At 33.2% G+C, this 15208-nt stretch overlaps 1 protein-coding gene across 7 annotated transcripts in view; it reads right to left on the minus strand.

The window, feature by feature from the left end:
* Window positions 1-1709: 1709 nt before the first annotated feature.
* LOC118181914 (voltage-gated potassium channel subunit beta-2-like) overlaps window positions 1710-15208 on the minus strand; it is a 262942-nt gene continuing 249443 nt past the window's right edge. For 5 of the 7 annotated variants that reach the window (XM_085818411.1, XM_085818409.1, XM_085818413.1 and 2 more), the window contains exons 14-16: window positions 14136-14274; window positions 6221-6309; window positions 1710-2444 (exon numbers count right to left, since the gene is read on the minus strand). In XM_085818411.1, the coding sequence (XP_085674537.1) occupies window positions 2358-2444; window positions 6221-6309; window positions 14136-14274 (315 nt within the window). In that variant the 3' untranslated portion in view covers window positions 1710-2357. Of the gene's footprint in view, window positions 2445-6220; window positions 6310-6540; window positions 10103-14135; window positions 14275-15208 lie in introns of those variants that run through there. The other 2 variants (XR_015041653.1, XM_085818414.1) reach the window with 2 other exon arrangements.

The raw sequence follows: 15208 nt of genomic DNA on the forward strand, positions 1-15208 counted from the left end.
AGTTAAGTAAAACTATTTTTTCTTTAATTGGGAACAAATGTGGAACTTTAAACGAACACTGACTGTGATGGCTAAGCACCAAGAAAGTAAAGGAACAGGTTTCGAATTCTGTTCATGAAAAAATCCTACAAATTTCAGAACTATCTGTATAACTGCTATGCAATCCATAATCTAATGGAGTCAAAAGTTCCCTTTTACAATATTGATTTCTATGAAGCCTACAGTAAATTTATTTAAAATGCTGACTTTGCAAAAACATCTAAATCACTGTCTTTAGATAAGAATTTACACAACTAAAATACTAATTAAAGACCTAGATCTTCTAAAATATTGGAGTGAGTAAAATTGAGTAGTAGTCTAATCTCATGCTCAAAAATCTAAAGGCAAAGATTATTATATATGCACTTGAGTATGTATTAGTTAAGAACTAAGATTAGAGTAGTTATTCTTGTTAAGCAGCAATGTATACATAAGTAAATATATATGTATATCATCATGTTATTGGACAAATTCTGGAAGAGACCGGTTTCACTGTGGACATTTGGAAAGGCGGTGCTTTAAAAAAACTTTAATGCAAAATTTATTTCAACCATTTACATTTCAGAAATCTAGTCTAACCGATTAAAATTTGAGTTTTAAATCTCTTATTAATCAAGTTAAAAAAATAAAACTTTCCCATTCGGTAATATAACTTGCGTGCTGTACAAAATGTATAATACTAGAAATACTGTAAAAAACCATGGAATATTTTAAAAAGGATTTTTTTTTAACAGTGAAATAAACTTCAGAAAAATAAAAATGCAAAGATTCTGAATGGAATTAAAACTTTATAACTCACACTTTTTCAAAACACATAACTGAAATGTTTCTTTCAATTTACAGTTAATTAATAAACATAAATCAAAACTGAGATTCAAATTATCAAGAAGTGAATTTTCCTATGTATAAATAAGCTTAACTGGAAGTTTATAGACAGTAACAACAAATGTAATTACAATGAGGACATATATAATTACATTAGAATATTTATAACTCAGGAATACTTCAGGATCAGGAATACTTTAAAAAATAAATGTTAATAATATATTCTTAAGTAATGTACTATAACTACAAACTGCACCCCTTTCTGAGAATAAGTGGTATAATAAGAGATCAACATGGAAGTTTACATAAATTTTTGGAAGGGATTAGAATAAACATATGCCATTTAAAATTTTGCTACTTTTTGGCAATGACTTATTATTTGAAGATTTTCATAGGAACGAACTGCATTTTGGTCATAATGCACAGTGAATCAACTTAAAACATTTTTCTCTTTGCTCACTGTTATGCTGAAGCTGCTAAAAGAAAGAGTTTATTTTATCAATAACAAATTATTAAAAAATGGATTGATTAAAAAGAAAGCTTTAAAAGAAAACAAAGATATGAAAAACCTCTTTTATTATACACAAGTATTTAACCCAAAGACCACAAAACATGCATTATAAAATTAATAATAAATTTTTAAAACTTCCTCAAATGTTTACAATACATAACCTACAAAGCAATTTACAGTAACAAAATCAAAGTTTTTAGGTAAAATGTAAAAATGCAACTTCCTTCACCACAAAAGTATATCCTTATATATATATATATATATATATATATAAGGATATACTTTTGTGGTATATCCTTATATATATATATATATATATATATATATATATATATATATATATATATATATATATATATATATATATATATATAAAGGCAGTACTACAACTACGTTCTACAAGAAATAAGAATAAATTGGGAAACTTCCCAGAACATATTTGAGTAACTACATGAATTGTATCCATCGTACCATTGAAAAAACTCATTATGAAATAAGACATTAGCGATATGAAAAGTAATATACAAAATCATTAAGCATGAAAACAAATATAAGAAAAGAAACAAACAAACAAACAAACAAAAAAAAAAAAAAAAAAAAAAAACTCTTTTCCAAAATCTGGAAATGTTTTCACCTGAGATATTATTTTAGACAACCTGAGAAAAATTTAGAATTTTAAAATACTGAATGAAAAGCTTTCTCAAAGCACCGCCAGTTTCCTATCAAAGGGAGAAAAGTTTGTGGCTGGGTTGCCAGTGACACTAAATCATTCAAATGCATCTCACTGAATAACACAGTTGCTGAGTAAGTTACCAAAAAACCCTCGGTTGGACTCATCAACAACAGATTTGCTACCATCGATACCACTATCCTCCCTGATAGCATCAAGACGAGTACATCTTTCATCAGCTTCCATACTTGAGGCAACTCCTACTGTCTGGGGACTCTTTGGTACTGCCAAAGAATCCTTTTGAAGCAGCAGTCACCTTTGCATAGGCATACGAATAGGCTTGTTTTCCAGAATTTTCTCAATTTCATTTAGCAGACCTGTATTCAATCTTGGCAGCAACTATGATTAGATATAAATGCCATATAAAACATTAATAAATAAGAAACAACATATCAGTTTTTTAAAAAAAATATTTCAGAATTAATTAAACATTTACTCGACTGATTTTTTTTTGACAGTGCTCAGTAAATTATATGAGGTACCCAAATTAATGCAAAATTTAGAATTTTTTGTTAATTGACACAAACTATCTACATCAAGATACTATTCAATTTAGTCTTCATTACGAAATGACATATTTATGGCATCATTAAATCCACCTCAAGAATCCTCTTTAGAAACATTTTATATGCGTATAATGGTCTTCTACAGCATAGGTCATTTTCAATGCTGATTCCCCCCTTTTTTTAAATTCATCTCTGCACATTGCTTTTGCCTCAAAAATTTTTCATCTATCTGAACATATTGCTCTTGTTAATAACATTATCTCTTACACATTCTATAGCCTTTCATGGATATGCCAGAAAGACTGTAACTACCTCTTATAAAACAATTATTTACTAGCAATGAAGAAATGAATTCACCCATATCAAGATCAGGTGTGAGAAAATAGTTGCAATGTAGTTCACAAATAAGAAATTATTACAATGAGCAACCCAGTGTCCAGAGATATAGCTGAATACCTCTGTCTTCAGAGGGTTTATAAATATATAGGCCAAGTTGAGGATTGAGTTGAGGATTGGCTTTAGGGTCGGCAACTCTACCTCATAAAGACATCAATTATCCCAAAGTTTAAGAAATATGGATGGCTTATGGTGACACATGAATTATACAAAGTAATACTGTCAAACACATTAAAATCAACAACAAGAAATTTGCTGGACTTTGAAACCAATAGCAAAATGAGTCAAAGGTCTAGAATTTAATGGTAGACTGTACCAATAATTTAATATTATTCAATTCACTAATTCGATGGGAGAGGTCTTTGGACAAACTGAGAGCAGAATGGAGTAGTATTTTTAGAAAGGTCATGCTTCATTTTGGGCTATTGTGTCAATAACGAAGATGAAATGAATTATTACACACATGTGCAAAAAAGAACAGTTACTGCAGCAACATGGGAAGAGTGGGTAATAATGCAAAAGTTAACATTGACCATTGCACTACTTTCAGTGTGGCTCTCATACTTTCTTCTTCATTAAAAAAAAAATTCCATGGAAGGTCAGTCATATTTATAAAAATTATTTCATCAAATAAACGTAATTTTAAAATATTTAGTTTTGTTTTGCAGTTACTTTATAAAAAATTTCCTGGGCCTTACGCCATCCTCATGATAATTGCTAACTGATTTTAAAAAATGCTGCAAAAAGTTTAAACAGAATGAATTATTTCATTCTCATTATTTTATAATTAAAAATGCATGAAATAAAATAACGTAATTCAAATTCCATATTTAAATTAAACATTTTGTTTAAAAAAATTATAGACTCACAGTAAATTATGATAAATCCACCTAGAACAATTTCAAAAATTGATTTAAATAACATAATACTAATATAAATCATATATAAAGCCTAATTTTTTTCTTAATGACTTGAAAAATTTTGGATATTTTTTAAAACTATCCCATTTGAAAACTTAACTCATGACAGAGTAAGCAATAATGAAGCTTTTCTTGTTATTTTCTTAGTTGTCCCAGCAGTTTCCTAAATCATACTCCACTCAAAGACTAAAAACTAGAAATAACAGTGGTGGCATTTTACTGATGCATATATAAATATCCAGTGAACGAATGACAACAACTTATACACCCCTCATAAATGAGTAAGTATAAACTATCCAGAATAGTATAGAATTAATCAATGCTTTCAGGAAGAAAAAAAATTTGATTTTTTTTCTTTTTAATTTTTATTATGTTGTTTTGTTAAATGCATAGTAAGTGAAATTTAAAATTTAATTAAATATATTTAATTTTCTTAATAAAAAATTTTCATTTTGCTAAAAAAATTCTGTCTCATTAACCTTTTTAGATGATGTGTTCGACCTGCATGCAGTTTGAGTTTGAGAACACTGCCCTAGAGAATATGTCCCTGATTGCATATTAATGGAGCATTACAGATCTTATTATACCTATTTGCATCTCTGCAGTATGATAGCAATTTACAGGTTACTAGAGAGGTCAGATGGCTAAAGCCACAAAATACAGTTAATTTGTCCTGGATTCTTTGCCCTGTGTTTGAATGAGCTGGCTGAACAAAATTTTCATGATCTTCATCACGTGTGACTTCAATGGATAACTTTAACTGACTGTGTAATAAACTGATTGTCATGGATAAATATCATATTTAAAAAATAATTCTTCCTCCATTGATATTACCTTTATGCATATGTTATGTTATGTATTGTACTTATAAGTACATGCTATGTTACTGAATTGTCTTTATGTATACATTATGTTTTATTATTAATCTTCCACTGATATTATCTTTATAATCTTTATATTTGGTTTAGCATAAAGATTGAAAACAAATATACAATGGAAATTCTGATCATTAATGCCTCACTTTAAAAATAAATTACCTGGAAAAAGAGTCTCAGCTGATGAATAGTATTACGAGTTATGAACATTCAAGATACCAACATATGATTTTGAGAGATGTTTTGAGATGTGTGTACCACATAATTAAAACTCAGCGTCTCCTGAAAATACCCTTTTAGTATTTTCCATTATGCAACTCTCATTAACAAAGCCTGGCCAGTAACTGATCTGCAGGAATTTCACCCAAAAAAAATTATGGCCAAATTGGGTAGCAGGCCTCGACTTATGATTTTTTGTCATCTACGATATATGTCTCTGGCAAAAATATAGGTCAGAAAGTTAACAATGAAGATGTGGAGATTTTTCCTAAAGGACTATAAAATTGAGCTCAACAAGAAACTACTAACTTAAGTAGCAATAAAACGTGACTGTGAAAAGTTGTCTCCTTATGATAAAGAAAGAAAAATTTTCCTAGTTCTCCAATCCACAACATTTCTGCAAAATTGGGTAATATGCTGGTTTCTAAGCTACAGCACAAACATTTTTTAATGAGAATATTATATCTATTTATCATTTTAGAAGCATTTTAAAACATAGGTAACAAATCACTTTGTACAAATTTTGAGTAAAACACAGGCCCTGTGAAAAAGGGGAAAAAAAATTAAAGAATGCTTTATGGAAGGGAATTTTGCACCTGAAAAATAACATCTTCCTCATAATTTTTCCACTTATGCCCTCCATCTTTTTGATACTATCTTTTTTGTTTTACATTTGACGATTTCCACCAAATTTGGGTTATGGACTTGTGATTAATGTATTGTAAAGTTTAATAATAATAATAAAAAAAACTTGTAGTTCAGGAACAAAAGAATCTAAAAACTCCTTCAGTTTACAAACATTTCAGTTGATGAACTGCCTTTAGGAATGAAATTTGTGAATTGAGGTTTCACTGAACTCATTTTTAATGTTTATATATACATTTTAAATATAATGTATATACATTTTAAATTCACCTGAATACAATCTATAAATGTTATTTCCGATACTTATAAAAGATCACCTGACTTCTGATTTACCTGACTTGGGCTCCACAGAATCCAGTTAATTTGGATTCTAATATGTATTGCCAGTCTGAGACTGAATCTTAATATAAAAATTTCCTCATATATTTTACATATGAGTAATGCTCTATTAATACTTTTATTTTTCCTTCTGTATGTTAGCACAAAATGGAAAAACAAATTTTCATATTTCACAGAATAAGCTATATTGAATATTTGTCTTCATATTCTTTTACCTGGAGGGCATTAAGATGTTCATACAGTTGCTCTGGAGTAGATGCTCCAACTAACACACAATGAACATTTTCATTTTTCAGGCACCATGCTAAGAATAAACATAAATTTATGCATGAGAAGATATTGATTTTTGCTTAAATATTACTTCTAAAAATGTTGTTTATTTCACTGTGGTAAAAAATATAATTTTAAAATTAATATTTACTTGAGAAGTCAGATTAAAAAAGAAAAAGTTGATGTGAACAGCTTTTGTAGTAAATATTTAAGAATAGTCATAACTACAAATTTTTAAATAATTCTTTTGAACATTACATTGAAATACACGTACAAAGATTTTCTTTTAATTTCCCATATGAATACATAAGTTGCTATGGTACTCCACTCATTTACAATTTACAGAGATAACAAAAAAGAACACTAGGCTTACAAAAACAAGTTGCCTTTTGCTGTGTGTAAATGTGCTGTTTAATACACTGAAACAAATTGTAACAATAACACACAATAACTTTTGGAAAATGCACTGGCTTTGCTTCACACAAATGGGGATTTTTGGAACCCCAAAATTGCAACTTTTGTTTATGAATCCATTCAGGTGGAAGTGTGCTTCATGTGTGAACCAGATACACCCAACATCAAACCTTCATTATTAATCATTATGATAATCTGGTGGTTGGGCTCCATCTTGCATAAACCAGTTGGTTCCTGGTCTATTCTCTAATGTTAGCTGCGTAGCGAGAAATTGTTTCGAAATTGCAATGCAATTCTTGCATGAAAAAAGGGCCGATAATGCGTCTGCTGCTTACCACAGCCTAAACAATAACTTTGAGAGAATGTAGTGGTTTCACTTCATGCAAATGGAGATTTTCGAACCCCCAAAATTGTAATTTTTTGTTTATTTATGAATCCATTCAGGTGGCAGCTAGATACACCCAACATCAAACCTTCATTATCAATCATTATGAGAATCTGGTTTGTGAAGTAATCTCTTTGTCATACAGCTCGTATGGGTATGGCCTACTGACTGGATTTTGAATGGAAACATGTTGAGTGTGTTTCTCAGTATTTTCTGTGTGCTGAAATGCTTCAAACCTGCTGCTATTCTTTGGATGGATTTCCTTGGATTTTGCTGAATAATTTCAGACACAGTGGCTACATTTTCAGAAGTAACTACAATTTGCTGCAACAAACATTTCCTACCAGATCATTGACCATGCTGCTTGTCTGCTGAAATCTGGTGAAGAGCTTGTGAGTGGTTTTCACATTGGGTCTTTTGGGAACATTAAATCCTGTTTGAAAATTATGCCTTATTGCCACAGGATTATATTCTAACTTGTGATATTTCAGAACCAGAAACACACATTGTTCAATCGAATACATGGTTTCACCTCTTCCTTTAGTAAGCTAATTTCCTTTCATATTTAAATGGTGGAATTGATTGCTATCTTTTGGAGTGCTATTTATATGCACTATGTATTTTCATTACAATGCCATTTGTAGGCAGTTTTTGTAACTATTATTCTGAAACTTTTGCATAACATTCTTACAGCTTTCATAATAAAGATAACGCTTGTTTCAGTCATCTATTGTTCTTTGTTTTCAAGATTTTTAATTTTGTAATCAGGGACTCCTTTGCTGGACATCCTATATATATAAATAATATAATGTGGTAAGAGTAGTGTGTCATCAGGAAAGCTTGGTGTTGCCACTCTGCATAAGTATCAGAAAGTTATGTTTCAAATTTAACCATAAATAAACTCACGAATTTAAAAGAAATGTGCTCCTATGGCTCAAATTAAAATATGTTTATTCTCCATTTCAAAGCACTTCAGATTTCTGAAATAGGTGGCAGCAATAATGAACTCTTCTCATGGAACACAGAAATGGAGTTCCCTGCAGTATGACCATAAATACAGGAGCCAATGTTACCATTATCTGAAAAGATTTTGGTTCAACAATTGGATGGTAAACTCCTCTGGATGCCACCATGTGCAACCCTTTAGACTGTGTCTGTTGATAAAATTGAAATCGATGAAAAGTTGAACATTAACATTATGTCTAGAGGCCTACAAGTGGGTGAGCGGTAAAGACGCTGAACACTGGTAGTTCGGTCCGAGGTTCGAATCCCGCGAACGGGCTGGTTGCATGGGTGTTTTCATGGTTTTCCCCATGTGTAACATGTATACGAGTCAGTTTCCCTTAGAAAGTCCTCCATGAAAGCATCCCTCCCTTTAGGCAGATAGCCCTCGTGTGCTTTGTCATAATTTAATAAACCCCAAACTATGTCTAGAAGTGCTGATTACCATCCCACAGCATGTGTGTCAAATATTACACACCCTTGCATATTCAAATTAGATATTCTAAGGAAATACAACATTTTCTTGGATTTTAAAAATAACGAACTGCATTCTCATTCTGAAGACATAACCCTCTTCAGAATTAAAGATAAAGGAGCTAAATATGTTCACCAAGCTTAAGACAATATCACAATACTAGCAAGAACAGAATTTTGCTTACTGGATCCATAGCTGAAAATAGAAATTTCCAGTATGGTATAAAAGAAGATTCTATCAACTGCAAAGCCCAGAAGGGGTACAGGTAACCTTGACACTCATCAGCCTATCGAAGACTGTCATTTTAGTGAGAGTTGCGAACATAATTGATAAGGCGAAGTGGTTGCAGCATGTACTCCAGTGACCTGTGTTAAACAAACCAGTAGTATACCAATCTTGGTGTATAATATTGGCGTTATTGTAGAATGACAACTAAGCGATGAAGAGATGTGTGCTGCAGAATGTGCCATTCAAGAACTTCAAGATGTTTCCTCCCACTCAGCTTCTGACGTAGGTCAAACCAGTTTGCCACAGCATACAATTTATATATGGGGAATCATGCACCAATCACACAATCACTGGTTAAACAAGATCAGAAAGAAAGATAGCTTCTCTCTTCTTAGAACTGATAACATGCTAGACACTCTTTCTGGAAGAAAGTGGTTTCCAGTGCTTGATTTAAAGGATGGATACTGGCAGATAGAGTGTTGAAACTCTCCCTAACCGCCGTGTGATTTGCGCATGCGCCCAGCAAAAAATTAAAGCAGAACTATGAACTCCAGAACTCATGATGGACGTTTGAGTGAAACATGTAATCCTTCTCTTCTGTGTTATATATATATTTTAGGTTAGTGATGTGATTTGTAAATTAAATATCTCATTATCTTAGAAGCCTCTGTTTTTGCTGACTAGTGCCTTTGATATGTGTAATTAATAAAAATATTCCTGGAAATATGCCTTTGGAATGAGAAAGAAGATCGACTAAAAGGTAAGCTCTTTTATCTTTATTTTCTAAGAATGATTATGTTGTTAATCATAACATGAACATACAGATACACCCTGACAATCAAGAAAAGATGGCATTTACTACCAATCAAGGACTTAGGCAGTTCAAACTGATATCATTTGGGTTATAAAATGCACTGGTTACATTTGAATGCCTCATAGAGATTGTGTTGAAAGATTTTTCCTCTGATGCCTGTCGGATACACTTAGAAAACATCATCATCATGGGTAATTTTTTGAAAAACATTTAGAAAATATTAGGAAGTTGCTTCAGAAATTGAAGGAAGACAATTTAAAGTTAAATCTTACCAAACATAAACTATTCAAACAGGAAACGATTTACCTTGGATACTGGACATGCCACCTCTGCTGAAGATGTGCGTATGGATCCAAAAATGTGTTAGCAGTTAAAGACTGGAGGCATTCTAAAAATGTCCATTAGCTGAGAAGTTTCCTGGGACTTTGCACCCACTATAGAAGATCTGTGAACCACTTTTCTTCCATCACAAATCCCAGTCATGAGCTGACACAGAGCCAGAAAAAGTTCTTGTGGACAAAACAAAAACAATATGAGGATGCATTTAACAAACTCAAGGAAGCAAAGAACACCTACAACAATCCTGACATATTTTTCAGCTCGACAAAACATTTATTCTTGACTTGCAGGAGAGCAATCAGAGTGTCGGTGCTGCTTTGTCCCAAGAAATAAACAGAAAAGAAAGTGTTGTGGCATACTGGAGCAAGTGTCTATCTAAAATGGAGAGGAATTACTGTGTCACGTGAAAAGAGTTGCTCACCATAGTCAAAGCTGTAGCACATTTCAACCATTATCCCAATGACAGAAAATTTTGGTTCTGCACAGATTGAGTATTGTTGACATAGCTCTTAACTTTCAAGAATCCTGAAGACCAAATAGCCAGTTGGATACAGAGACACCATGAAATATCCACCATTGGAAAGGCCATCATATGGAAATGCCACTGTACTGTCCAGAAGACCCTGCTCAGAAAGCTGCTTGACCCAGTTGTATGTCAAGTTAGAAATTCAATGTTTTCTGACCCAAACCCATGGACTGACAAGTCAGGAAAGATGAGTTGGGAGATGATATTAAACTCTTCACTGGCATAATCGAATCTTCAAATAAGAAACCTACCTAGCAAGACATTTTGATCTATAGTCCTACAACGAAGCAATATTGAGCTTTCTAGGACTTATTCCATATTTGAAATGGCATCTTGTACCAGAAGTTTGAGTCAGATGAAGGAAAAACATTCTGATGGCAAGTGATACTTCCAAGATCCCAGGTCCCTGACTTCCTTAAAGAACTAGATACAGTCCGACAGAAAGCAACCTTGGAGTAATGAACACTCTGCATAGGTTCAAGAGTTTTCTACTGGAGTCATTTAAGAACTGACTTGTAAAAGTGGTGCCAGTCTTGCAATTCCAGTGCAGATTCGAAAAAAACAATGAAATGCAGCCAAGGAAAGCTGCAACATTACAGTGTAGGAGTGACTTTTGAACGTATCGTCTTTGACATCTAGTGACTTTTGCCCTGAACTGCTGGTAGCAACAAATACATCCTCATTTCCATTGGTTACTTCTCAAAGTGGCCTGAAGCATATCCTATTCCTAATCAAGAGGCTGTCACGGTAGTGAAGGTAATGATAGAGCATTCGATTTCCAGGTTTGGTGCCAGGTTTGATTTCCAGATCAAATCAGGGAAGGAATTATGCCAGCTGTAATTAAAGAACTCTGCAAACTACTTGGCATAAGCAAAACCCAAACCACAGCTTTACATCCACAGTCAGATAGCTCTGCAGAGAGTTTTAATCGAACCATTCCTAACAACCTCTCGCTGATGGTTTTCAGAATCCAACAGAACTGGGACCAGAAGTTACCTTTGTTCTTACTGGCCTATCGCAGTGCTGTTAATGAGACTACTGGGTATTTCGTTTCTCAGATGGTCTTCAGTTGTGACTTTCTGCCTTGTGATCTGTTAATTGGTTGCTCTCCGGATGTGTCTTCATCGCTTGAGGAGTACATTCAAGATTTCAAGGCATGGTTTGAAGCAATGCACAATTTTGTTTGAGAGTGAGTTAACTTGGTGGAGAAGATGAAGATGGAGGAGACCCAATATGAAACAAGAGGATATTGATTCAATGAAAGTGACAAGGTGTGGTTTTGGAATCTAATTCGACAGAAAAGACTTTCTCTTAAGCTACAATCACCCTGGGACGGTCTTTGCACAGTCTTAAACAGGCTAAATGGTGTTGTAGTCCAACTGTAAGTCATCAAATTCTAAGCCTAAAGTCATTCATTACAACAGGTTAGTACCATACTATGTATATAGTGCATATTACATACATAGTTTTGCACAAGGGAAAAAGGATCCCTTTTCAATTGGAATTATCCTTTTAATAATGCATAAAAAATATTTTTATCAGCATAGATCCCATGAAAGCATTTTATTCTTAAAATTATGCTACATATATATTAAACTGCTGGCCATAAAAAAAAAAAAAAAAAAAACACAATGAAGGAAGCATCCAAACAGCATGAAACTTGCATCATGTATACACCATGATTGAATAAGCAAATGATTATGATTTAAGGACATACACACATCATGGGCAATTGCAATGCTCTTTACAATCCATATATAAAGGAAGGAAGTATTGCCATTTTGAATAATGTCAACTGTTCTCTTGTGAGATTTTTTGCGTGTGCAGCTTTAGTAGAAAACATGAGCATCATTCAAGCATGTTTCTGAGTTTGACTGAGGCAGAATTGTTGCATACACAGATTGTGGATTATCCTTCTGGAAAATCAGTCATTATTTTGGTCACAGCCATGCAACAGTCCCACAAATATGGAGCCAATGGATGCAGGAGGGAATGCCTGATAAACAGGATAAACTGCAACCGCCTTATCATACCATTCCAGGCGATGACAGGCATATTGTGCACATGATGGAGCGCTCTGTCATATTTGCAACTGTATCACAACAAATGCACTCTACAGAACATTCGGTATCTGCATGAACAACGCAATGTTGTTTACAGTATAATGGACTATCCATTAAGCTTCCATTGCTTTGGTTACCTTAAACTTTAAACAACAGGCATTTCCACTGGTGCACTGAACAGGGGAGATGAACATCCGAATGGGATACAATTATCTTTTTGGACAAATCATGCTTCTGCCTGCAATACCACAATGGTCAGAGTTTGGAGACAGCATGAAAAATGTCTGGTCAAAGTATTATACATCATCATATTGGTTGTGCACTAACTGTTATAGTGTGGGGTGTTAATGGATTCCACTCACACACACTGCTAGTACGCATTATTAGTACACTTAGCCAACACTATATCTTTGAGATTTTGCAGCTTATTCTCCTTCTTTACCTTCAGGGCTTGCTTGTGGCCACATATCAACAAGACAATGCGTGATCACACACTTTATGCAACGTTTAAGCTTTCTTCTAAGCCCAACATATTGTACTGTTACTCTGGCCTGCCTGTTCTCCAGATCTATCGTCCATCAAACATGTCTGGTCAATGACTGGAGAACGCCTAACCCAGTATGCTGCACCTGCAGGTACACCAGATGGACTATGCCTACATATAAATGCAGCATGGGCTGCCATTTCTCAACCAACACATCAAAAGCCTCTTTCACTCAATGCTGTAGTGTATGCTGTGCTATTAACAAACACAGAGACAAGACACATTACTGATCTTCTTGTCTTTCTCACCTCAAAGAAAACTGTATCTCAAATAAATTAACATTGATAGTATGTGTAACCTCTGAAATAAATTTGGCTTTGATATCTCTTATCCACCTCCATGCTGCATTTTAAATGACCAGCAGTGTATTTACATGTTCTTTTCAAACACAAATTTTCTAACTATTATCAAGACTAGTACGAGTCCCCATACACTTCACGAAGCTGCCGATAGATTTCTATCGGTTTACAGTTTTTTGCAGTCAGAAACCTTATTACTGAGCGCACCTCGCGGGATTTTCAATTAACGCAGACATTTCAAACCGTCACAGTATCTGAACGGAGCACAGCACGAACCTCTCACTAGCACGGCTAGATGCAGACTGAGCTGCGCAACGCTCTGACCCCAAGATGGCCGCGCTAGCCCCGCCCCTAGCGGACACAGACGGAAACGTAATCTACTTCCTGGATGGCCCTCGTACAAGTCTTGAAAATTAAAAGTAACTGCTAAATTTTATATCCCTCTTAATACACAATAAATATAAATAAAATATATTATGTAAATCTTTGTGGATAGCACTTTTTTTAGTACCTATTTAAGGTTATTACATAGACAGAATTGAACAGAAAAAAGTTAAGATAACCCCTTTTTTTGTTATTTTGATACAATCCTCTAACTATCCTTAAATATCGTTTAGTTCTTTCTTTCACAAAAAGGTGTGAGATTTCAAACTAACATAATTCATAATTTTTTCATGATCAGTATTAATTCTTGTGTATTCTTTGAATTTATGATATAATGCATGCATAATTAGAAAAGAACAGAAGGGGAAGAAAAGAAATCCTCTTTACCAATGGTCAATTGTGTTGAAGTGCAACCAACTTTCTCTGCAAGTAAAGAAAGTTCCTGCAGTTTTGATTGTTGCCCTGAACTTTTGATAGGGCTTCTTCCTTCTTCGGGACAAGATTTCTCCTGTACCATAGTAAAATTCTAAAAAATTATGAGCAAGAATTACACTATATTCATTAAAAGCATCCACACTGCTTTTTTTTAATTCAAAATAAAGTAATATGAAATATATATCAAAATAACCATACATTTAAATACTACAACTCTATGTAATACAATTATTTCAATAACATTATAGCATATACTGAAAAGTTATTAAGAACCAGTTCTTCTATTATCTATATAATTTGGCTGTTATTCAAAACTTTAAATTAAAAATTAAAAATATTGAACATTTAAAAAAATTAAATTCTATTTGTGATAAATTTTGCATAAAATCTTGGTAAGAAATGTACTAGTCGTGCATAATTTACCAACATGGTAAAAACATAAATAAAGTTAGCTATATAGCTATTGTATGTGAATTGAAGAGTCTGAAAGAATTGTCAGGTTTCAAAGTCCTTAATTTTCAATGTTTCCCCAACAAAAGCCCACTGGACGAAAGTGCATGCGACAAAAGCCCACAATCTCTCGCCTACTGTGATAATTGCCCACACCAATGAAAGCACACACTAATAAAAGGCCGCACTGATGAAACCCCACATAATCAAAAGGACACATGGCTTTTATCACAATAAAATATATTTATAATTGTAATTATAGTACATGGAGTATTCAGATCTGAATTTTAATATCTCAAAAACTTTTACCATGTTAGTATATTTTACCATTACTTTATTTGTTTATTTTACTAGGTACCAAACACTTTCTGCTTTCTGATTGACTAGCTATAATGTTTCAATGATAAATCTAAAAATGTATTTTATTAATAGCAGAAGTACCCAATGCCAGTTACATTAGATTGAGAATAATGTATCTAACAACAGAGAGAACCATAACCACGGTAATCCTTCTCTAGTTATGATGCAAAAACTACAATTCATAGTCATAGACTAGCGGAAGTACCCGATGCCAG

This window comes from Stegodyphus dumicola, chromosome 6 (assembly GCF_044657685.1).
Source record: "Stegodyphus dumicola isolate Sdum_Otavi_A_Nest chromosome 6, ASM4465768v1".
In the NCBI taxonomy this organism is placed as follows: Eukaryota; Metazoa; Arthropoda; class Arachnida; order Araneae; family Eresidae; genus Stegodyphus; species Stegodyphus dumicola.